Source organism: Otolemur garnettii, unplaced genomic scaffold (assembly GCF_000181295.1).
Source record: "Otolemur garnettii isolate 467f Iridium unplaced genomic scaffold, OtoGar3 scaffold00037, whole genome shotgun sequence".
Taxonomy (NCBI): Eukaryota; Metazoa; Chordata; class Mammalia; order Primates; family Galagidae; genus Otolemur; species Otolemur garnettii.
The window spans coordinates 6,536,286-6,556,327 of NW_003852432.1; the positions used below are offsets into that span (position 1 = coordinate 6,536,286).

General features: G+C 40.3%; 1 protein-coding gene across 1 annotated transcript in view; it reads left to right on the plus strand.

The window, feature by feature from the left end:
* AASS (aminoadipate-semialdehyde synthase) overlaps positions 1 to 19,222 on the plus strand; it is a 72,914-nt gene extending 53,692 nt beyond the window's left edge. The window contains exons 16-24 of the mRNA XM_003789785.3: positions 2,720 to 2,830; positions 2,925 to 3,033; positions 4,003 to 4,143; positions 10,687 to 10,854; positions 14,141 to 14,236; positions 16,226 to 16,341; positions 16,981 to 17,069; positions 17,587 to 17,763; positions 18,987 to 19,222. Coding sequence (XP_003789833.1) covers positions 2,720 to 2,830; positions 2,925 to 3,033; positions 4,003 to 4,143; positions 10,687 to 10,854; positions 14,141 to 14,236; positions 16,226 to 16,341; positions 16,981 to 17,069; positions 17,587 to 17,763; positions 18,987 to 19,105 — 1,126 coding nt within the window. The 3' untranslated portion in view covers positions 19,106 to 19,222. The remainder of the gene's footprint in view (positions 1 to 2,719; positions 2,831 to 2,924; positions 3,034 to 4,002; positions 4,144 to 10,686; positions 10,855 to 14,140; positions 14,237 to 16,225; positions 16,342 to 16,980; positions 17,070 to 17,586; positions 17,764 to 18,986) is intronic.
* The last annotated feature ends 820 nt before the right edge of the window (positions 19,223 to 20,042 follow it).

Consider the following 20,042-nt stretch of genomic DNA (forward strand, 5'->3'; position numbering starts at 1 on the left):
CTTAGCTGGTTGAGCTATAGGCGCCAAGCCAGCAAATTTTTCAATTGAAATTTGCATCCAGAAAGGTGCACAAATGCATAACTTTATAAATTTTCACCTGTAACTATTATACATGTCAGGAAACAGCATATGAACAACCCCTCAGAAGCCCTCCACACCCACCACTCCGTTCACAACTAACCCCATCCCCCAGAGTAAACACTGTCCTGATTTCTAACATACAGTTTAGTTTTTTCCAGTTTTCAAACTTTATGTAAAAAGAATCACTCAGTGCCTTTTCATTTGTGGGCTGCTTTCTCTTATTTCAACATTGTGACTGTAAGAGTTGTTGGTGTCACTGTCTGTGACTGTAGTGTGTTCCTTCCTGTGTACTATTCCATTGTGTGACTTTACCATTATTATTTATTTGACTAATAATAGATGTTTAGATTCTTTCTGGATTTTGACTATGGTAAGTGATGCTACTATGCACATTTTAGTATTCGTCTTTTGGTGAGCACATACATACGTTTCTGTTGGGTGTGTCCCTGGAAGTGGAATTGCAGGCTGTGCAGTATTCATATTTCATATATTTGGGGGCCTAGTTCATCCTTACAGAGCTACAATGAAATCAGTAGATTCTCTAACCTTGTGGCCATTTTGAGTCTCATCATAGTAGGTCTTGAAATAAAGTTATTTATTACTACCTAATAAAAGTATAGTCCTAACTCTTATTTATTACTACCTAATAAAAGTATAGTCCTAACAGCTACATAAGGTTTACTCTACAATTAAACTTGGATTGAAAGGTCAAAGTGATGAGAATATTCTATATTTCATATAATTTTCTAAGCTGGGAGGAAAAAAATTATCTGCTTACTCATAATGACTACCTAATCACTTTGGTACTTAGATCTGATTTGAATTCTATTTTTAGAGGAAGTTTTGTGATGTTTCACTTAAAAAAAACCAAACAAACTTGGAAAACAGATACAATGAACAGTAATTCTACTTACAGGGAGAAACTTTAACATTATCTCTTGATATCTTTAAATATAAGCCTACCTACCCTGTGCAATTAAAATGTTGCTTACTTTATATAAATTTTAGGCGCATTAATTTTTATTCAGGATAAATTGACTGATGATGAATAGACCTTTTCTGATAGTGATATAACTACGGAAAGAAATCCTGATTCAAAATAGAATGGTTTAGCTTCTAAAACACAAAGGATTTATACACACATAGCTTCTTAAATATGTCATCATTTTTTGATAAAGCAAAAAGAAAATAACATTATAAAATACATTTGAAACAAAATCCAAAGTAAAATATGACAAGATGATAGACAAAGGCAATGATCTATTAATATGTTCAAATTTTAAATTCAGAAAACAGATGAACTTCATTAAAATTTAGCATCAACAAAGAGTATTTTATATCTAATGTTTTCTCATCTGGTTCAGTTTCTATGCTGAATAGCGGTAATGCCATTAAACACTGTTATCCTGTAGTATTCCTAGAATAGCTTTTTAATTTTTTAAGTTGGAGAAAATAAAATGTTTTGACAGGAACACAATGTCAGAGACGAAACAACAAAATGAGTAAGTATTATTTTATAAAAAAATTTATAATAATATGGACAATTCTCATAGTTTTTATTTTTCACATTTATGTTTTAATAACCTAATGCTAGGTGGCAGTTGATTTTGATGAGTTTCTTTAAAAGTGCCATTTGTATTTTGGGCGTGTTTTTCTTTCTTTTTTTTTTTTTTTTTTGAGACAGAAGCCTCAAGCTGTCCCCCTGGGTAGAGTGCTGTGGCATCTCAGCTCATAGCAACCTCCCACTCCTGGGCTCAAGCGCGTCTCCTGCCTCAGCCTCCCAAGTAGCTGGGACCACAGGCGCCCGCCACAACGCCTGGCCATTTTTTGGTTACAGCAGTCATTGTTGGTTGGTGGGCCCGGGCTGGATTTGAACCCGCCACCTTGGGTGTACGTGGCTGGCGCCTTAGCCACTTGAGCCACAGGCGCCGAGCCTTGGGCATGTTTTTCACAAGTGATATTTACAACCCTTTCCATTAGTTGAGTTGGAGTCAACTCAAATAATTCAAGACTTGTGTCCCATTGTGTGCTTACAGAATCACATTCAAAATGATTAAGGAACTCTGATCTCTTTATTTTTTTTTTAAAAAGCACCTCCAACAAAAGTCCTATCATTCCAATCTGCATATTAGGTCATGTAAATAATGGCGAAGTTTTAAAATAATGTTAGATCCTGGTGAAATTTTGATCAAATTTTCAATGTGGAGGAACATGATCAAATTTTCCCGCTTAACCTTTACAATGATGACATTGTGCATTTCTTATTAATACTTCAATTTCAATGGTTTTGCAAATGGTTAAACGACAGAGAACTTTTATAGAAGCCTTTGATACTGGTAAAGGCAAGTCATCTAGCAAAAGCTAGAAATCTAGCAAAGCTTCTTAGAGTAAATAACTCTGGGGGCATTTCTCAAAGAAAAGAGTATGTCTTGGGTGTGGGTGGGTGAGTGTCATGGGCATTCCAAGTGGAAGGTGCAGGAGAAGTAGATTCAGTGAGAGTAAAGTGAAGAAGTGAAGGCTTTGAGTGGAGAATTACAGTAGCTTTTTTGATCCCACATATGATTTTTGGAAGAAACTGTGCCTTGCACAGGGTAGGGCTGAAAAAGAAAGCTGACCAGTTTCTCTCTCTGTTTTTAAGCTTGTTGCCTTACGTTTTGCATCCCCTTGTGGCCAAGGCGTGCATCACAAGCAAAGTTAACATGGTCACTGCAAGCTACATCACACCAGCACTAAAAGAACTGGAAAAGAGGTAATTTTCAATCACTTTCAACAGAGTAAGTAGCTCCAGGTGTTGTTTTAATTTTATATCCAACTTTTCATTTTTCCTTTTCTACCTGTTGCAGCGTGGAAGAAGCTGGCATCACAGTCATTGGGGAACTGGGATTAGACCCCGGTCTTGACCACATGTTGGCAATGGAAACAATAGATAAGGCCAAAGAAGTGGGAGCCACGGTGAGCCCTGTTTACACTCCCAGTTTCACTTGAAAAAACAAAAAAAGTCTAGCTCCTTCTGTATACAAATGATCGCTCTGTGATTTTGATTAAAGATACTGGTCTATTGTGTTAATAACTCATACTTCAATTGGGATTTTCAAATAAAATACTGTAACTGCAGGAAGTTTTATCTAGTAAAACAATGTTCACATGTGAAGTGACAACCAGTTCCTAGAGAAATAGATGCTGCTAGAATGTTTTGGTTTAATGAAAAGTTAGCCTGCCTTAGAGATTCTGTAATAAGTTTTGATGTTCAAAAGTAGAAAAAATCGGGGGAACATTATCAATTGGTTGGTGTACAGAGTATCTATTTTATATTACAATGTATTAGTGGATGTGCAAATGTGATGGTTCAGATCAATTGTTTTACCTTTTTCATATATATGTTCACACACATCTATACAGAGGGTGCCAAAAAATGTATATGCATTTTAAGAAAGCAAAATTGTATTAAAATTAAAATACTCAATATATACTATACCCAAAGATGAATACAAAGTTGTGATGAATACCTCTTATAATTGTAGAAGTCAAATGTGACTTGAGTCTTACAAATTTAATATCGTTTTTCCTTTCTTAAAATGTGTATATTTTTTGTCACCCTCTGTATATATATATATATATATATAATCACACATATAATTTGAATAAAAAAATCAGTAACAACTGACCAAGGAGGATTGAACTAATAGTCAGATAGTCACTATATCCAGAGAGTTTTTTCTTTATAATACATACCAAATATATCTGTGACTTATTAAGTGGTGTTTGGCTTCTGGGGTGTATTTTTGAATGCCATATCAACTTTCAGAAAGAAAAACTACAGCAGCTTTCTACCATTTACGTCATTGTCCTCAATTACTTCAAGATATATTCTCTCTAACTTGTTGGTGATTCTCTCTAAGTTATTGATCCTTTCATTTACAGGTTGAATCTTACATTTCCTACTGCGGTGGGCTTCCAGCCCCTGAACATTCAGACAACCCTTTGAGATACAAATTTAGCTGGAGTCCAGTGGGAGTTTTGATGAACGTGATGCAGCCCGCTACCTATCTGCTCAATGGCCAGGTGAAGGCATAGCACTGAAGGGTTATGCTCTAAATCTGTGGTAGCTTCCTAGACAGCCCAGACTGTCTCTTCTGATACTGGGGCCCTTGACAGTAGCCATGCTGCCCGCCTCCCGTTGTTCCCTCCCATTTAGTTCTTGTTCCAAGTAACCGTTCCCAGCAAAGCCTGTGTTTTTTCTTCTCTCTTTGCCTCCCTGCAAGTTGCCTCTGCAGTTTGAAAATTCACTTCCAGCTTCACGTATGTATAAACACTTGGTCGTTTTTGATTTATTTCAGCATGACAAACTTTACTGAGTACCACGTGTTGGGCTTTGGGCAAGCACCAAAGAAGGACCGTGACATTGAGTGAAGTTCCAACCTCAGAAACCTCACAGCTGGATGGGTGGAGAAGGGTTTGCTCTCAGAGTGGAGGGCTTATGCATCAGGAAAAGAAACTAAAATTTCTTCCCCAGCTGCTGTGTAGCAGAACTTAATCTTTCAGAATTTAGTATTATTTTCATTATTTTACAAGGAAACTATGGCTCAGAGAGAGACTGTCCCCAGTCCTTTGGCTGGGATTCAAACCCAGGTCTCACTAACTCCAAAGCTCTTTTCCTTCTCCTTTTGCCAAACTATTTAATAGCAGAAAAGGCAGATGCCAGAGTAAATAACTATAATCTAATGGGAGAAGTTCAAAAGCATGCTACCATGCCGGAGAAGCCCGGATGGAGGGCAGCCGATCTGGCCTTGGTGAAGATGTGGGAGGTGGGGAGGGTGGGGAGAAGGGAGACTAGGGAGAAGAAGGACCTGGCCTTGAAGGATCTGCCGGTGCCAGCCAGGGGAGAACACTGCCACTCAGGCTACAGCAGGTTTCTAAGAGAGAAATCAGGTGTAGAACCACAGCTCTAAATGTATTTCAGGGGAAAGTGAAAACATTTCTTAAGGCATAAGGTGAGGGTTATAATCAGCCATGGTCTTTTGTGCCCATGATATAGAGCATGCCTCACAGACTCAGCTCTACAGTGGAGCCACAAGGGGAGTTTATGACGTACCAATGGCTGGGCCTTGTCCCCAAAGATTCTGCTGTGTCTGGGGTTTTTCTTTTTTTAATCTCCCCAACTGATTGTAACATGCAGCTGAGTTTGAGAACAACTGAATAAGGATCACATAACTACAACTGCACATAAAATACTGCTCAACAAGTAGGACCCTGTAGGTGGATTCTGGAAAGATCATGTTCCAGGATAACGAACAAGACTGATGCGTTCTGGTACAAGTGCTGGCATCCCTCACAGTGTCACCAGAGGCCAGGCAGCTGCAAAGTCCACTGGACACTCACAGATCTGTACTGTGAGCAGCGGCATCCCCTCTGCTCCTCCAGTTCTATGAGTCATGCCAGTTTGGGCCAGAATCTTAATCTGATTGTCTCCCAAGCACACATCCTCTCACAGGCTCCAGCCTGTCTCTGTTGCTTTTCTACCTTCTCTGTTCTTGGAAAAAATATTGGCCCATGTTTGGTATAAACTGACAAGGCAGGAAAAAGTCTTGCTTTATTTGGATAAAATGCTTACTTGTGGGAGGCCTTATCAATGATAAGGAAGGTATCAGTGACAGGGTCAGCAGAGTGTAACCAGGTAAGGAAAGAACAAGGCACTTGGTGTCCGTGGGCCTGGCTCTGTGCTGCAGCTCTGCTGGTGCTGCTTGGGGGAGCTTGGAGCCCTGTCTGAGGAGAAGGGCCGTGAACACCAGCCTTCTGGGGTTCTTGCTGAATGAGATCACATAGATTATAGTCGGCCTTACAGCTGATTGTCAGGCAGGTTATTCCTCTAACCAATATTAGCTCTATAAAGAAATCAGTGGTCATGAGAGTTCAGAGAAAGTAAGAGTTTGTTTTCAGGTAGCACAGTTGTGGGGGTTGGATTTGAAGTTTCAGCCTTTCATCCTGAACCTCTTTTGTGAAAAGGAGTGCTTTCTGTGTCTCCCTGACACCGTGGAGGAGCCAAGGGAAAGCACAATGTTTTGCTTTTCTTTGTTAAAATACTTTTTTCAAGGTCCCACTTGAGTCTCCTCTTGTGGAAGGAGCTTTTCCCGACCACTTCAGCCCCCGTTCACTATTATTTGTCTGAACTCAAAGCGTCAGACAGTTTGATTGTCTGTGTGCTCGGTGCTGCATTATTTACTCAGTAATTCAAGTGTCCTACGTATCAGTCTGTCTCCCAAACCACATTCTAAACTTCTTAAAACCTCTCTTGTCTTCTTCTCGCTTCCCGCTGTCTGCCGCCATCACCTTCCTCCATGAAGCAGGCCTGAAATAATTCACAGACATCAAAACGGGAGAGACAGGTGGCCTCGCTGGCTTCTTTTTAAAGTTAAAGCCTTAAACTTTTCCAGACATTAGGCAGTGTCCTATCAATTGGGACATATCTCATTTTCCTATATCCCTGCAGTTTCCAGCCATTTCTAACTTCTGATCTGATTCCTAACACATGTGATTTCCTCCCACGTATGTGGAGACAGTGATTTCATCTTCTCTTGGTTTTGCTCCCCCACTAGTGCTGGTTTACTCCTACACTGGTGGCATCTGGGAGTGACGTGGCAAAGCTTTGCCATCATCGTCTCTTTCGGCCTCCTCTCCCATTCTACCCCAGCTAAGCATATACCCTAAGTGAGAACTGTGTTTGTTCTGCAAGTGTGGCTTTCAGGGAAAGTGTCTAGCCTTCTTTCCGTCTCCTGCCACCACACTGATCCAGCAGCCAGGCCCTTGGAAACCTCCCTTTGCCTGCAGCCGTTCTTAGTGACGTTCTCAGATGCCTCACTGGCTGCATACTCTGGAACGCTGCACTTTGCCAATACACCTTCCAAAACTCTGATCCAGAAATAAGCACCATGAAGGGTCAGTGTGACGGAGTAGAAAGGGCTCGGACATTGGAGTCAGGTAGACCTGGTTCCAGTCTGCCTCCAGGTTATTCCCTCACCTTCACTTTTCACCTCTGCAAGTGGAATTGTGTGGATTAAGGATAATGTATATAAGGCATTCAGCACATAGTAGGTCTGGAATGAATGGTTGTATATTTCCTGTAAATTCCTTGTTAGTTTGGTGATCAACCTTACTGTGATTATTTGAGTATTTGTTCTAAAATGTTTAACAGTGACTCTCAGTGGTTGGGAGAAGTATGTGTGTAAATGATTTGGACTTAGAGAAGCCTGCATTGTCAAGATAGAAGGAAATACATATTATGTACAAAATAAATAAATATGCCTTTCTGTCCTCATCTACATCACTAATAAAGTGTCACACAGGACAGGGCTTATCAGTGGCTCATGGTATGCCACTGGAAATGTAACTCCAGATTGATACCAAATGATAATGATTACCCAGTAATCTTTGAGTCAGGTTGCTTAGCCAATTGTGATTCTTTCTATATGAATCTTTACTGTTCAGCTTAAATTTCTTCATCTTCTTCACAAAGATTTCATGACAGATATGTGAACTAACAATTTATTTCTGGTTGGTAAAGTGCTGGAATCTTGTAGTCCTTGCAAAATTTTTTCTTAAGAATTTTCCTGACCTTCAAACAATTAAGGAAAATTTAAGAATTTTCGTGGGTTATAGAAGTGAATAGAATTTTCATGGGTCATATGGGTGTGGTCAGAGTCAACATTTGCCTTTTTGTTTTGTTTGTTTTTTAAAGAGATGGGCTATTGCTGTGTTGCCTAGGCTGGCCTTGAATCAACTCTTGCACTCAGGTGATCCTCCCACCTGAGCCTTCCAAGTAGCTGGTACTACAGGAGCTTGCCACCTCACCCAACAGTTGCCTTCTTAATTAGAATTTTTAACCTTTAGCATTCTATTAAAGAAATTTGTCTTAAAGAGGTAATGCAGAAATGATACCTGTGGAAGTGTTTAACACGCAGTTCAAAAGGGTTTACAGGAAAATTAAAGGGAAGCATTCCTCACATCCTTCAGCTTCTCAGCCCTCTGTGAAGTGAGCTTTGGGACTGAAGAGACTCTGCCGGTCTTGACACTGCAGTCAGCAAAGCCCTTTCTTTCTGGGTTTCAGCCATTTATAAATAAGTTTCCATCCCTCCCGCATGCAAAGGCATGTGCAGAAACCCCCCTCCCCCAAAGAAACTATGAGAATAATTAAGTTTAGCCAGAGTCTTCTTCAGGCGAATTTCTGTGACTCCATCTTCAGGTCCATTTCCTGAGCAGCTCCCTGATGCAGTGGAGTTTTGTGAAGCTTTAGAGAAATTGGTCAGAAAGTATTTCTAATGTTGCAACCAATAAAAATCCAATTCCACCAACAGCCCCAAACTAGAATTCTCAGCTGTGATTTTATCATTCCAGAATGTTTTCCACTATCTCGAGAACAATCATAAATCTTGCAGACTAGAAGAACATTTAATCCTTTAATTAAGATTAGTGACAAAAAAGGAAAAAAAGCTTCACTGCATTTTGAGTGTGTAATGGGGGAAAGGCTGTGGGTAAGAGAAGCACTGAGATAGCAGAAGAACCAGCAATTTAACTTCTTACCCATAGTAAGATTAGGGGCACTTATCTTACTTAGGGGCATATTATCTGAATAATATGAAAAAAAAATTTTTTTTTGAAACAAAGTTTCACTGTATTGCCCCGGATAGAGTGCCATGGTGTCATCATAGCTCACTGCAACCTCAAACTCAAGGAATCCTCCCACTGTAGCCTCCTGAGTAGCTGGGATGGACTACAAGTGTGCTCCACTATGCCCAGCTAATTTTTATATTTTTTGCAGAGACAGGGTCTTGCTCTGTTTTGCAGTTTGGCCTCAAACTCTTGACCATAAACAATTTTCCCACATCAACCTCCCCAAATGCTGGGATTACAGGCATGAGCCACTGCACCCTGCTGGTAACATTATTTGAGTCTCACTGTACGTTCACAGTACTTTTTTGTTGTTGTGAGAGAAGGTCTTTCTGCTCCCTCTCTGCCATCCTCAGCTTGCTCCCCAAGGTTGCCTAGTTTAGGCTGTAAGCTCTGAACAACAGTGGCTCAAGCACAGTTTTTGGTAGTTGGTCAACATGCAGTAAAAGTTTGCTCACCGGCTGCAGGAGGGAATGGAAGACAGGAGCTGTATCTTACTCATCACTCTTCTTGTGCCCGCCACAATTTCTGTGATCCTCGGCTCTTAGACAGTAGGTTCTCATTAAATGCTCTCTGTGTGAATGAAATGTACAAGCTAGTGCCTGATCTAGCAGCCTTCAGAAGGGGTGTAGGAATAAAGAAGAAGAAGAGAGTGAGGGGACTGTCATTACTACTTGAGATAGAAGCTATTTAAATATCTGTTGTTTTTAGTTCATCGCTCATCTTTTTATAAAGCAAACATAAATTAGTGCCATTTTATGTAGCAGCAAGAAGAAATTGAAACTGGGGGGGGAGAATAGGGATAAGGGAGATGACTGTGCCCTCACCTGTTGACACTATGTAATGGTGTACGGCACACCTGGTGAGGGGCACCGCAACAACAGGGACCTTACCCAACACATGCAAACATTGTAACCTAGTCGCTTGTACCCTCATGTTAATCAGGAATTTAAAAAAAGTCGTCAGTGTGTAGAAACGTAAATGACTTTTCCATGTTGATGTTTTTGATGTACAACCCCACTGGGTGGGCTTATGTAACTCTTTTTTTTTTTTTTGAGACAGAGTCTCACTACGTTGCCCTCAGTAGAGTGCCGTAGCATCACAGCTCACAGGAACCCCAAACTCCTGGGCTTAAATGATTCTTCTGCCTCAGGCTCCCAAGTAGCTGGGATTATAGGCACCTACCACAAAGCCCGGCTATTTTTTCATTGCAGTTGTCATTGTTGTTTAGCAAGTCCAGGCTGGATTCAAACCCGCCAGCCTGGGTGTATGTGGCCGGTGCCCTACCCACTGAGCCATAGGAGCCACCCTGCCCTGTAACTTCTTTTCTTTAAATTGCTCTAACCTTTAGGGTTTTTGATATACGTGAGTACCTCATGTGCAAGCAGAATTTTCCTTCTCCATTTCTGCTTTGAGTGTCTTTTACTCTTACCTAATTGCTTGGGCTCAGTCTTTTAGTACCGTGTTGAATAATGTGGTCAGATCAGGCTTCCTGGTCTTGTTCCTGACACTAGAGGAAACACTGTAATGGTTACTGAGTATAATGATATCTGACGGCTTGTGTACTGACCTTATGTGGAGATCCGTGCTTTTGAATGTATATCATTCTGAATTTTTAATCATGAAAACTGTTTAATTTTGTCAAATGCTTTTAATAAAACTTTTGAGGTGATAAAAAAATAAGAAGAAATTGAAAGCAAGACCTTCTGTTTAGAAAAACTAAGGGACGTCTAATTTTAAAATTTGGGGAAATAATGGCTTATAATCTAGCTTCTGAATTATAATATTATGAGAACAGCTTGAGTCTGGGGTGCTGAATATGGTGGTTTCACTAAATATATTTTTCAAAAACTTGTATTGTTGTCCTTTGTGCAAGTCATGCAGATAAACCTTAAAGGGAACACACTGTTGTAACCCCGCGTGCCCCGCTTGAATGTCCCCCAGGTTATTGATGTTGCAGGGGGAGTCTCCTTCCTTGATGCAGTCACTTCCATGGATTATTTCCCAGGATTAAACCTGGAAGGCTATCCTAACAGGGACAGCACAAAGTACGCTGAGATTTACGGCATTCCATCGGCTCACACTTTGTTGCGGGGGACACTGAGATATAAGGTAAGCAACTGTATTTCAGACTAAACATATTCTCAGTTTTGATGTAAGTGATGTGTATGTTCAATTTTTCCTAGTAATCAAAATATTTAAGATGATAAATGATATTGGAGCCTATTTTGTCAGGACTTCTTTGATTACATGTCTTAGGAGACTCAACTCAAAATAGTAAAAAGAGAATTTATGGACTCATTAGGAGTTGGGGGCAGTTAGAGGCCAGTTTCAGGCTTAATGAGAATTTGAGGTCAAGTGACCTCAGCAGGATGTGGCTTCTCACCTCTCAGCTCTTCATCCACTATCCCTACAGTCCCAAGTTGTGTGCAATGGCAGGGTGGTAGCAACACTCCCAGCCTCTTAGGGCCTCCTATGTTATAATCCTGTAAGAATGTGTAAAACTACATCTTTTCAATAGCTAAAAACATTATTTTTGTCCCATTAGCTGGGAATGATTCCCCAGGTCGGGGGGATAAAACGTGCTAATGAGCTTTGGCCTAAGGTATGTGTCCCTAGAGCTGAAGGTGGAATTAATGTCTTTGAAACCTATGGGCTGGGGCTGGGGGTAAAAGGAGTTTCCTAAAAGCAAATCTGAAATATTTTTAAACCAAAAAATGAGGGTACATTCTAGGAGCATGAACACAAATGCCTAGTACACATCCATTGATCCCAATAGAGCGGTCAGTTGTAAGTGTGACCAAATCAAGACAACTGGTGCGATGGTTTACTGGCATAACAAATGATCACAAAGTGGGGGGCTTAGAGCAATAGGAATTTGTTCTCTCACCATTCAAGAAGCCAGAAGTCTGAAATCAAGGTGTGTAGGGGCTGGTGCCTTTCAGAGGCTTGGCCTGTAGTCGGTCTCTGCCTCAGTCTTCATAGCACCTTTTTTTGTGAGTCTCTCCGTGTCCTCTCTCCTCTCCTAAATAAGGATACCAGTCACAGGGTGACCTCATATTGAGATTCTTAACTACTTATGTTGGCAAATATCTAGACAAGGTTGCATTCTGAGCCTCTGGGTGGCCATTAATTTGGACCTACTACACGTATTCAACCTACTACAACCAGAGTACATAAAATACTACACCTCTCAATATCAGAGATCAGTGAGATGTCCTGCTGAGGCTGGGGTGTGGTGGGGTAGAACTGTCTCCTACGTGTTGTCTAGTGTTTACTAATTACCTTTTCTTTGGAAGATGTAAGTCGTGCAGACCTGTCAGTCCTGCATGCTTCTCCTTTCTCTCTTATACTCTAACTGGCTGTCACCTTAGCTGGCACTTTTCCTACAGATACTTACACCACCGTCCTTCGCCTCCTTCCGGGCCTTGTTCTCAGTTAGGTTCTCCATACTAATTAAAAGTTACAACTTCCTCCCCCAGGATGCTTCCTTCCCCACTCCCCTGCATGAAGGAGGCGTCAGGAATCAGTGGACACTGGGGGTCATGCTCAGTTTGGAGCGGGAAAATTGAAAACATTAATGTCTGAGTGGAGATTATTTCTGTGGTGTTAACATATCAAGCCTGGTCTCTGGTTGGCCTCATCTTCTGATGTCTAACTTTTATTTATTCCTTTTTTATATGTATTTTTTTTTACATTTATTGTGTATATCTAAAGTGTATAATACATGCAGAGAGTAAAATACTTACCATGGTGAAGCAAATTAACATCTCATTAGCATATCCATCATCTCATATAGTTACCTTTTTTCCCTTTGGAGGAAGGAAGGGCGGAAACCCAGTCTTTGCATGAATCCAGATGACAGTACAGTTTTAGTTCCCGTAGTCCTCATGATGTACATTATATTCCCAGACTTTTTCATCTTACAGATCTGCTATTTTGTATCTTTTGACCTACAATCTCTCCATTTTCTTCCCCCAGCCCTGCCCTGGTAACCACTGTTTTTATTCTCTATATCTGCAAATTTAATTTGTTTAGATTCCACATGTAAGCAAGACAAAGCAACATTTTTTTTTTTTAATATCTCACTGATTTCATTTAGTGTAATGTCTTCTAGGTTAATCCTTCCATCTTTTCTTAAAGAGAACACAACCACTGTTTATTTACTCTTTGGAGCTTCTACATATTTTATTTATGAGCAATTAGCATATACTTCTCAGCATTTTTAGTTATATTTTAATGTATATTTTTCATGACTCCTAAAATAGATTGTAAGCTCCTGGAGGGCAGGTACTTGCACTCTCATGAATTCGATGTCCTCATTGTCTGGACATCATCTCAGTGACAATGCCCTGAGAAGGCCTGGGAGGCTTGGGAACTGTGACTCTTCCAGGAGCCGATGGGCACAGCAGAAATTCTCATCTGAACTGAAGCCTTACCCTCCCCAGCACTGGCACATTTCTGTTTGCTTCAATTTCTCAATCTCTCTCTCTCTTTTTTTTTTTTTTTTTTTTTTTTGATCCAGGAGGTAGATTTTATCACAGATTTCCATAGTCCTTTGCCAAACATGTAAACGCAGGAATAAAGGATTTTAATAGATTTAAGATTGACAAAAGCTCTCAAAGATGTATACAGATCATAGCCATCCCCACAGAAGCCCTGAGGATGGAAGATGTCACAGTGTTCAGAACCACCAGGGGCACCATCCTGAGGAGTTCCAGAAACCCTTCAATAGCCCTAATATTATTCCCGGTTTTGGAGAGGAAGTCTCACCGTATAAGTGTGATGGAGAGGGTTTACCTATGCCCCTTCCCCGCCTACCTGTCTCCTGCGTGGCCTTCCGCCCCATTGTGGTAGCGCCTTCCCATCAGATCCTCCCTCCTTCCCCTTCAGATGCCCACCCCTTCCCCGTCTGTGGAGTTTCCCCTCCTTTGTGCACCCACGGCTCTGTGCTCCCCTCTCTCAGTGCTGCTATCATAGTCTACAGTGCTTGAGTCATCAGTGGTCTGGTGCTTGTGCAAGGATGTTCTTACAAGTTCCTCCTTCCATTGTAAGAAAGAGCCCCAGTGGCTGTTGTGTTAAATAATATTCTGCTGAACTGACAGCATACAACATGTGAGGAAATATGCCCTTATGCTGCCAGAAGACACCACTAACATGTTACCCCAAAACACAAGGAAAGACCCAAGTTTTGCCAGGTCTTTTATATAAATCAATGAAATTGTTGTGACATTAATCTCAGTTTAAGCTTAAAAATAGTTCTATCCATATCAGCAGTACAAGTGGCTGTTTTCTAAATGAGTTGCAAAGATATTTCCCTCTTTTCAAAAAAGCTTTTTATACATTTTTTTCTTTGAAGAGAAAATTTACATAGATTGCTTATTAATTTGTGTTTCAGGGATATGCCAAAGTTTTGAATGGATTTGTAAAACTGGGTCTGATAAGCAAAGAAGCATTTCCCACCCTTCGACCTGAGGCCAACCCTCGCACCTGGGTGAGTGACTCCAGAACTGCGTGAAGTGCGCTCTTCTTCAGAAATGCCTATTGAGATGGTCAGGGCTGAAAGTTGCTTTACACCAACAAAAGTATTTTCTTGGTAGCTCACATGTACGAAGATAAGTCCTAACCTGAAGTTCCCTTTCCTGACACTGTTACGGGAAGATGGGGAGAGCTGGGTTCTCAGACATCAGGCTTGTTGTGTGCAGCGTCTTGTCCAATGGGATCACTCACTGAGCTCTGAGAACAGATGCCCTTGCTCTCTGGGCTCCAAGCTCTTCCAGTCGTCCAAGTGGTGACTGGGTGACAAGAGGCATTTGGGCCTCCCGAAAATGAGAATCCCAGACAGGTGCTGGTGTATCACAGAACTGGATTTCCAACCTCCAAATTCCATCAGTCCTCTCATTTGGCTATTTATTATATAACCATGAGTAATTTAAGTTTCAGTCACTGACTTTATTCCTTTATCTGTGCTGTACCAAAGTCTTAGGGCCTCAGGATTAGAAGCAACCTTGAATGCTTGGAACTGAATGTAGCGTGCCCATGATCTAGTGGGAGGGCCAGAAATGTTTCACAAGGAGAGAAGGATCAATCTTACAAACCCTATTAAATCTTAAACAACAACAGAACAAAACAAAAAAGAAACCTTTGGTATGCTGTCTAGCCAGTATTTTTAAAATTCAGTTTAAGTTTTATGTTATATAAATTTACTTGTTGGACATGAGAGAATAAATATCTGCAGAGAGAATCTGGGGTTGAGGCCACTGGCTCGCTGGCTTGTGAAGGTTGATGGCGGCATTCTTAGGGGTGGTCCAGTATCCTGATAGCCATAGTCTAAAACAGGGGTCAATTAAGTTTTTATTTCAAGGACCAGAGTGTAAATATTTTAGGCTTTGTGGACCATGCAGTCAGTCACAACTACTCATTACTACCATAGACAATATGTAAACCTATGAGACTGTGTTCTTAGAATTCTTTTTCGTTTTTTTTAAAATGCTCCCCAGGCTAGAGTGCAATGTCACAATCAGAACTCACTGCAAACTCCAACTCCTGGGCTCAAGAGATCCTCCTGTCTCAGCATCCCCAGTAGCCAGGACTATAGATATGTGCTGCCACACATGACTAGGTTTTAAAATTTTTGTAAACAGGGGAGTTTCACTATGTTGCCCAGGTTGGTATTGAACTCCTGGGCTCAAGTGATGCTCCTGCCTCAGACTCCCAAAGTTTTGGGATTATAGGTGTAAGCTGCCACCCCTACCCTACTAAAACTTTTATTTAATAAAATGCTGGTGATCCTAAATTGGCTTATGAACCAGGTTTTTTGACCCTTAATCTACAGTGTAACTTTTCCTTTGGGAGCCTGGAAAAAGTCATGCTTAGAAAGCAGAAAAAGATAGGGCCACTGTTTAACTCTTCTTGCTTTGAGATTGCAAGGCCTTTTTCATCTTTTCAATCTACAAAAGAAATCTGGTTGCTACTGGCAACTATACCAGTAAGTATTTTCCCCTTTATCCTGGCCAAAACTGACTGCTGGAAAGTGGGGAAGAAGGGGTGAAAGAAAGTGATGGAGAGGATATAGAAGGAAAGAAATTTGGCTACTCAGGAGGCTGAGGCAAGAGAATTGCCTAAGCCCAAGGACTGGAGGTTGTTGTGAGCTGTGATGCCACAGCACTCTGCCCAGGGTAACAAAGTGAGACTCTGTCTATAAAAAAAAAAAAAGGAAAAAAAATTGCTGGCAAATGTGGCACCAACTATTTAGCATTGAGCTGACCCATTTTTATTGCAGAAATATCCTGGAATTCCATGCACTTACCCATGTGTAGGTGTGTAGACGTGTGTATGCATGTGTACCTGTGTGTTACAATTTGCTATTTCTGATAATTTCTGATTTAAGAATTTAAGGTACATTTGAAGTTCACTGTTTCTCAGTTTTCTTGCTTTTATTTTATTAAGGACTTATACTTTTTCTCTTTGTTTTTCTAACCAGAAAGAACTCCTCTGTGACTTAGTTGGGATTTCACCCACCTCCAAGCATGATGTGCTTAGGGAAGCTGTTCTCCAGAAACTAGGAGGGGACGTTACCCAGCTGGAGGCTGCTGAGTGGTAGGCACCCCCCATTCAACTTAGAGCAAAATATATTGGATCAATGCTTATTTGGTCCTTTCTGGTTAGAGAAAGGCCAAGATAGAACCAACTATGTTACTTTTGTCTTTGATTAATTAGCTGTTTCAATGTTGGCCTGTTGTAGAGAGATTACCATTTACCATGTTCATGTGGGGATAAAAATGTAGATAACAAGAGGAGTCACTGACAATTATACTTTGAGAAATACTTGAAACACTTCGCCACTTAGTTCCAAAGCAAAGTGGTATGGTTTTGCTTTCCTATAGGAGATTCTCTGAGTATTCGGAGAATATGACTTTAAAACATTCATTCACATGCTGCAGTTCACCATGCTGCTGTGCCATATGTGGGGGAACTAACCTGCAAATTGATTGCATAAAAAGCTTCGCAAAAACGTGCACTTAGGAAGCTTTGTCACTGCCCTGCCCCAGGGAGCAGTACCTGGGGGATTCTGGACTGTTGTTATGGTCACTTCACAATTTAGGGAGTCCTATAATCTGAGCTATAGTCTTCTGAAGTTTCCCTTTCTGAGTAAGATTCTAGGAGCTCCCATTTGCTTCCCTGATATGAGAACGTGTGAAGTCTTGAACTAATGCAGCCACCTCCTGTGCTTTTCAGGTTGGGCTTACTTGGGGATGAACACGTCCCCCAGGCAGAGTCCATTGTGGACGCCCTCTCCAAGCATTTGGTCATGAAACTTTCCTATGGTAAGCCCTGGAGTACTGTGGAGAATGATGAGATGAAGTCAGAGCAGCCAGAGAGTGGATTGGAGGGTTGGAGCCAGTAGGAATAGGAAGGTGGGATATGAGGCAAACGGCATTTGGACTATTTTTCTAGAGGGAAGAATATGAGAATTATTAGAGAAGAATCAACATGGATAATACGAGAAGGAAAAATAGCTAGTTTTATTTTAAAATTTTAATGCATTAGGGAAATGCTGAAGGAGCACCTCTGGGAGCAAAGCTGGCAGCCTCTGCAGCCGTGAACCTGTGTCTGTAGACAGGCTATGGTGACACTGACCTGGACAAAGGAACGCAATCAGAGTTCCAAGTTCCTAGAGTTTTCTCTTGGTCTTGGATTAAATGGCAATATACATAGTAGATAATTGGTGACCTTGTGAAGGGAAAGGAACTTGTGAGAGCAGGTGTGTAGGAGCAGGTGATGATATATAATACTTGAGTTGTAATGACAATGGCATCTTAAAATGTTTTTACTTATTTCAAGGCCCTGAAGAAAAAGACATGATTGTGATGAGAGACTGCTTTGGAATCAGACATCCTTCTGGACATTTGGAAAGTAAAACTATTGATCTTGTGGTTTATGGGGACGTCAATGGCTTTTCAGCTATGGCTAAAACAGTGGGGCTTCCCACTGCCATGGCCGCCAAAATGTTGCTTGACGGTAAGTTCTATTTATTTGAGGACTGAGCTTGTCTACGTATCACTTCCACATCATTCTGTGCCTGGTTATCAAGTGCTTCTCTTGAGTCTAACACTGACTTTCACTAAAAGAGAGCCATCTTAGAAGGTCTCAGTGCTGGCTGACCTTGTGGTAAGGCATATGGGCTTTGGAGGACTTTGGACTTTGATTTTTGTCCCATCTAAGTCACAAGATGGCTGAGTGTTGGGGTCCAAAGTATTTAGCCCCTCTAACCCAGAGTTTCCTCATCTTTAAAGTGGGCGTTGTCATCCTGAATTCATAATGTTTTCACACTTAAGTGAAATAACCCATAGTGGGTTATACATCAAAGGGCCCCCAGAATGTGTTAACTCCTTTTCCTTTCTCTCCTTGATTTTTGCTGTTTTGGGAGTGGCAATTATGAAATAGCAGAGGGTATTTACTTCCAGTTCCTCAAGAATATGGACCCACTTTTATAATCTTCAATATCTCAATGTATTATCAGAACTCACTAAATATTTTAGATTCAATGAATTCAAATTTTAACCCTCCACTCTTCCCTTAAGATCACATATATACACTATAAACATTGCTTCAGAATATAACAGGAGAGTAGAAAACATCAAAGCAGGTAGAGTGAAATAATGAGAACACACTCATTTGTTTCATGAGGGGCATCTCAACTAATGTCAAAGTAAATGATTTATTTGTTGAATTACCAGAGTGAAGAATTGGTAAAAAAAAATGGGGGTCATTGTGGCCTTTAAGGGAAGTGCCCAGACTTACTGTTTCAGCTATCCTCACAGGTCCCTGTGCCAAAATAGTCAAATTGGCTTTAATTTCTTCTGTTGGTGTTATGCCTTCTTAAAAAAAAAAAAAAATGACATCATCAAGCTAAGCAGTCCAATCAGGTTAATTTCACTAACTCACTTTAGTTTATTCCCCTCTCATCTTGGCGGAATTAAAGTTAAGTGCACAAACTGTGACATGGTTACTAAACCCAGATGCTTTCAGTTTAAAATTATTCCTTTTCCTGACACAATGTTGACTAATAATTTAGGAAGGGTTAGTTAAGCACCTATTTAAAAAATGCCTAGGCCTCCTCCATGCCAAGGCCTCATTGAGTTTACTGCTAGGGTGATAATCTTCCTGAGGGGAAATTTGCTGAGGATCTTAACCTTTAACACAACCTTTAAAATGGTAATTACACATTTATTTTCTTTCAGGTGAAATTGAAGCCAAAGGTTTGATGGGTCCCTTTTCAAAGAAGATCTACGGACCAATATTGGAGCGAATTAAAGCAGAAGGCATTATATATACTACACAGAGCACTATAAAATCATAACTGGGAATTGTATTTTGTTTTTATCTTTCCAAACAACACAGCTCTGCACATTTGTGTGACAAGCATGCTTGTTAATGTGTTATTTTTAAAGTATGAAGCATAATATGTTTTGATTAAGCCAATACAGTGGTGTTTTTGAAATATAAATCTCTATTTTGTGAAAACATTTGGAACAGGAGATGTCAATCATTACTGGAGAATTTTAATAATTCTACCATGTATTTTTTCTATGTATGTAAAAATAATGATCATATTATTTGTTAATTTATTGTGCCACTTTTTTCTTATAAGAACATATTTTTCTATAACCAGCAGATGAAATTTTACTTTGTTAGAAAAATTTTCTCACATAGCTCTATTTTTGTATGTTTCAAATAAATTCAGTTAGGTAACATTAGATTACCTATTTACATATCTTTGCAAAAATGTTACTTTGTGCCCTGTTTGTAAAGTTTTGACTTACAGTAGAACCTTCATGGTTGACCACCTCCCTACATCGACCACTTTCTTAAGCTGACCTAATTTTCAGCCACTAAACAGGCTCTGCATGTACATATCAGTACAGTAGGCCTATTTATTATGTTAAACACCTCGGTATGTTGACCTGTTTCGTACAGTCCCTTGGGTGGTCAACTTACAGAGGTTCTACTGCACTTAGTAAATGTCATTCCTTTTAGTTTTGAGTATTTGGAAAAGAGAATAGTAAGATTAAATCATAATCTGTATTATCACCTTCTCAGGCACAGAAAAAGTAGGTAACAAAATCTAGCACCTTATCCTGATCAAAAATCACTCCACAAACTAGGAATAAAAGGGAACTTCTTCAACCTGATTAAGGGCATCTGTAAAAACCCACAGCTAGCATAATATTTACTGATTAAACACTAAATTATTTCCTCCTGAGATCAGAAACAAGACGAGGATGTCTGCTCTGTCT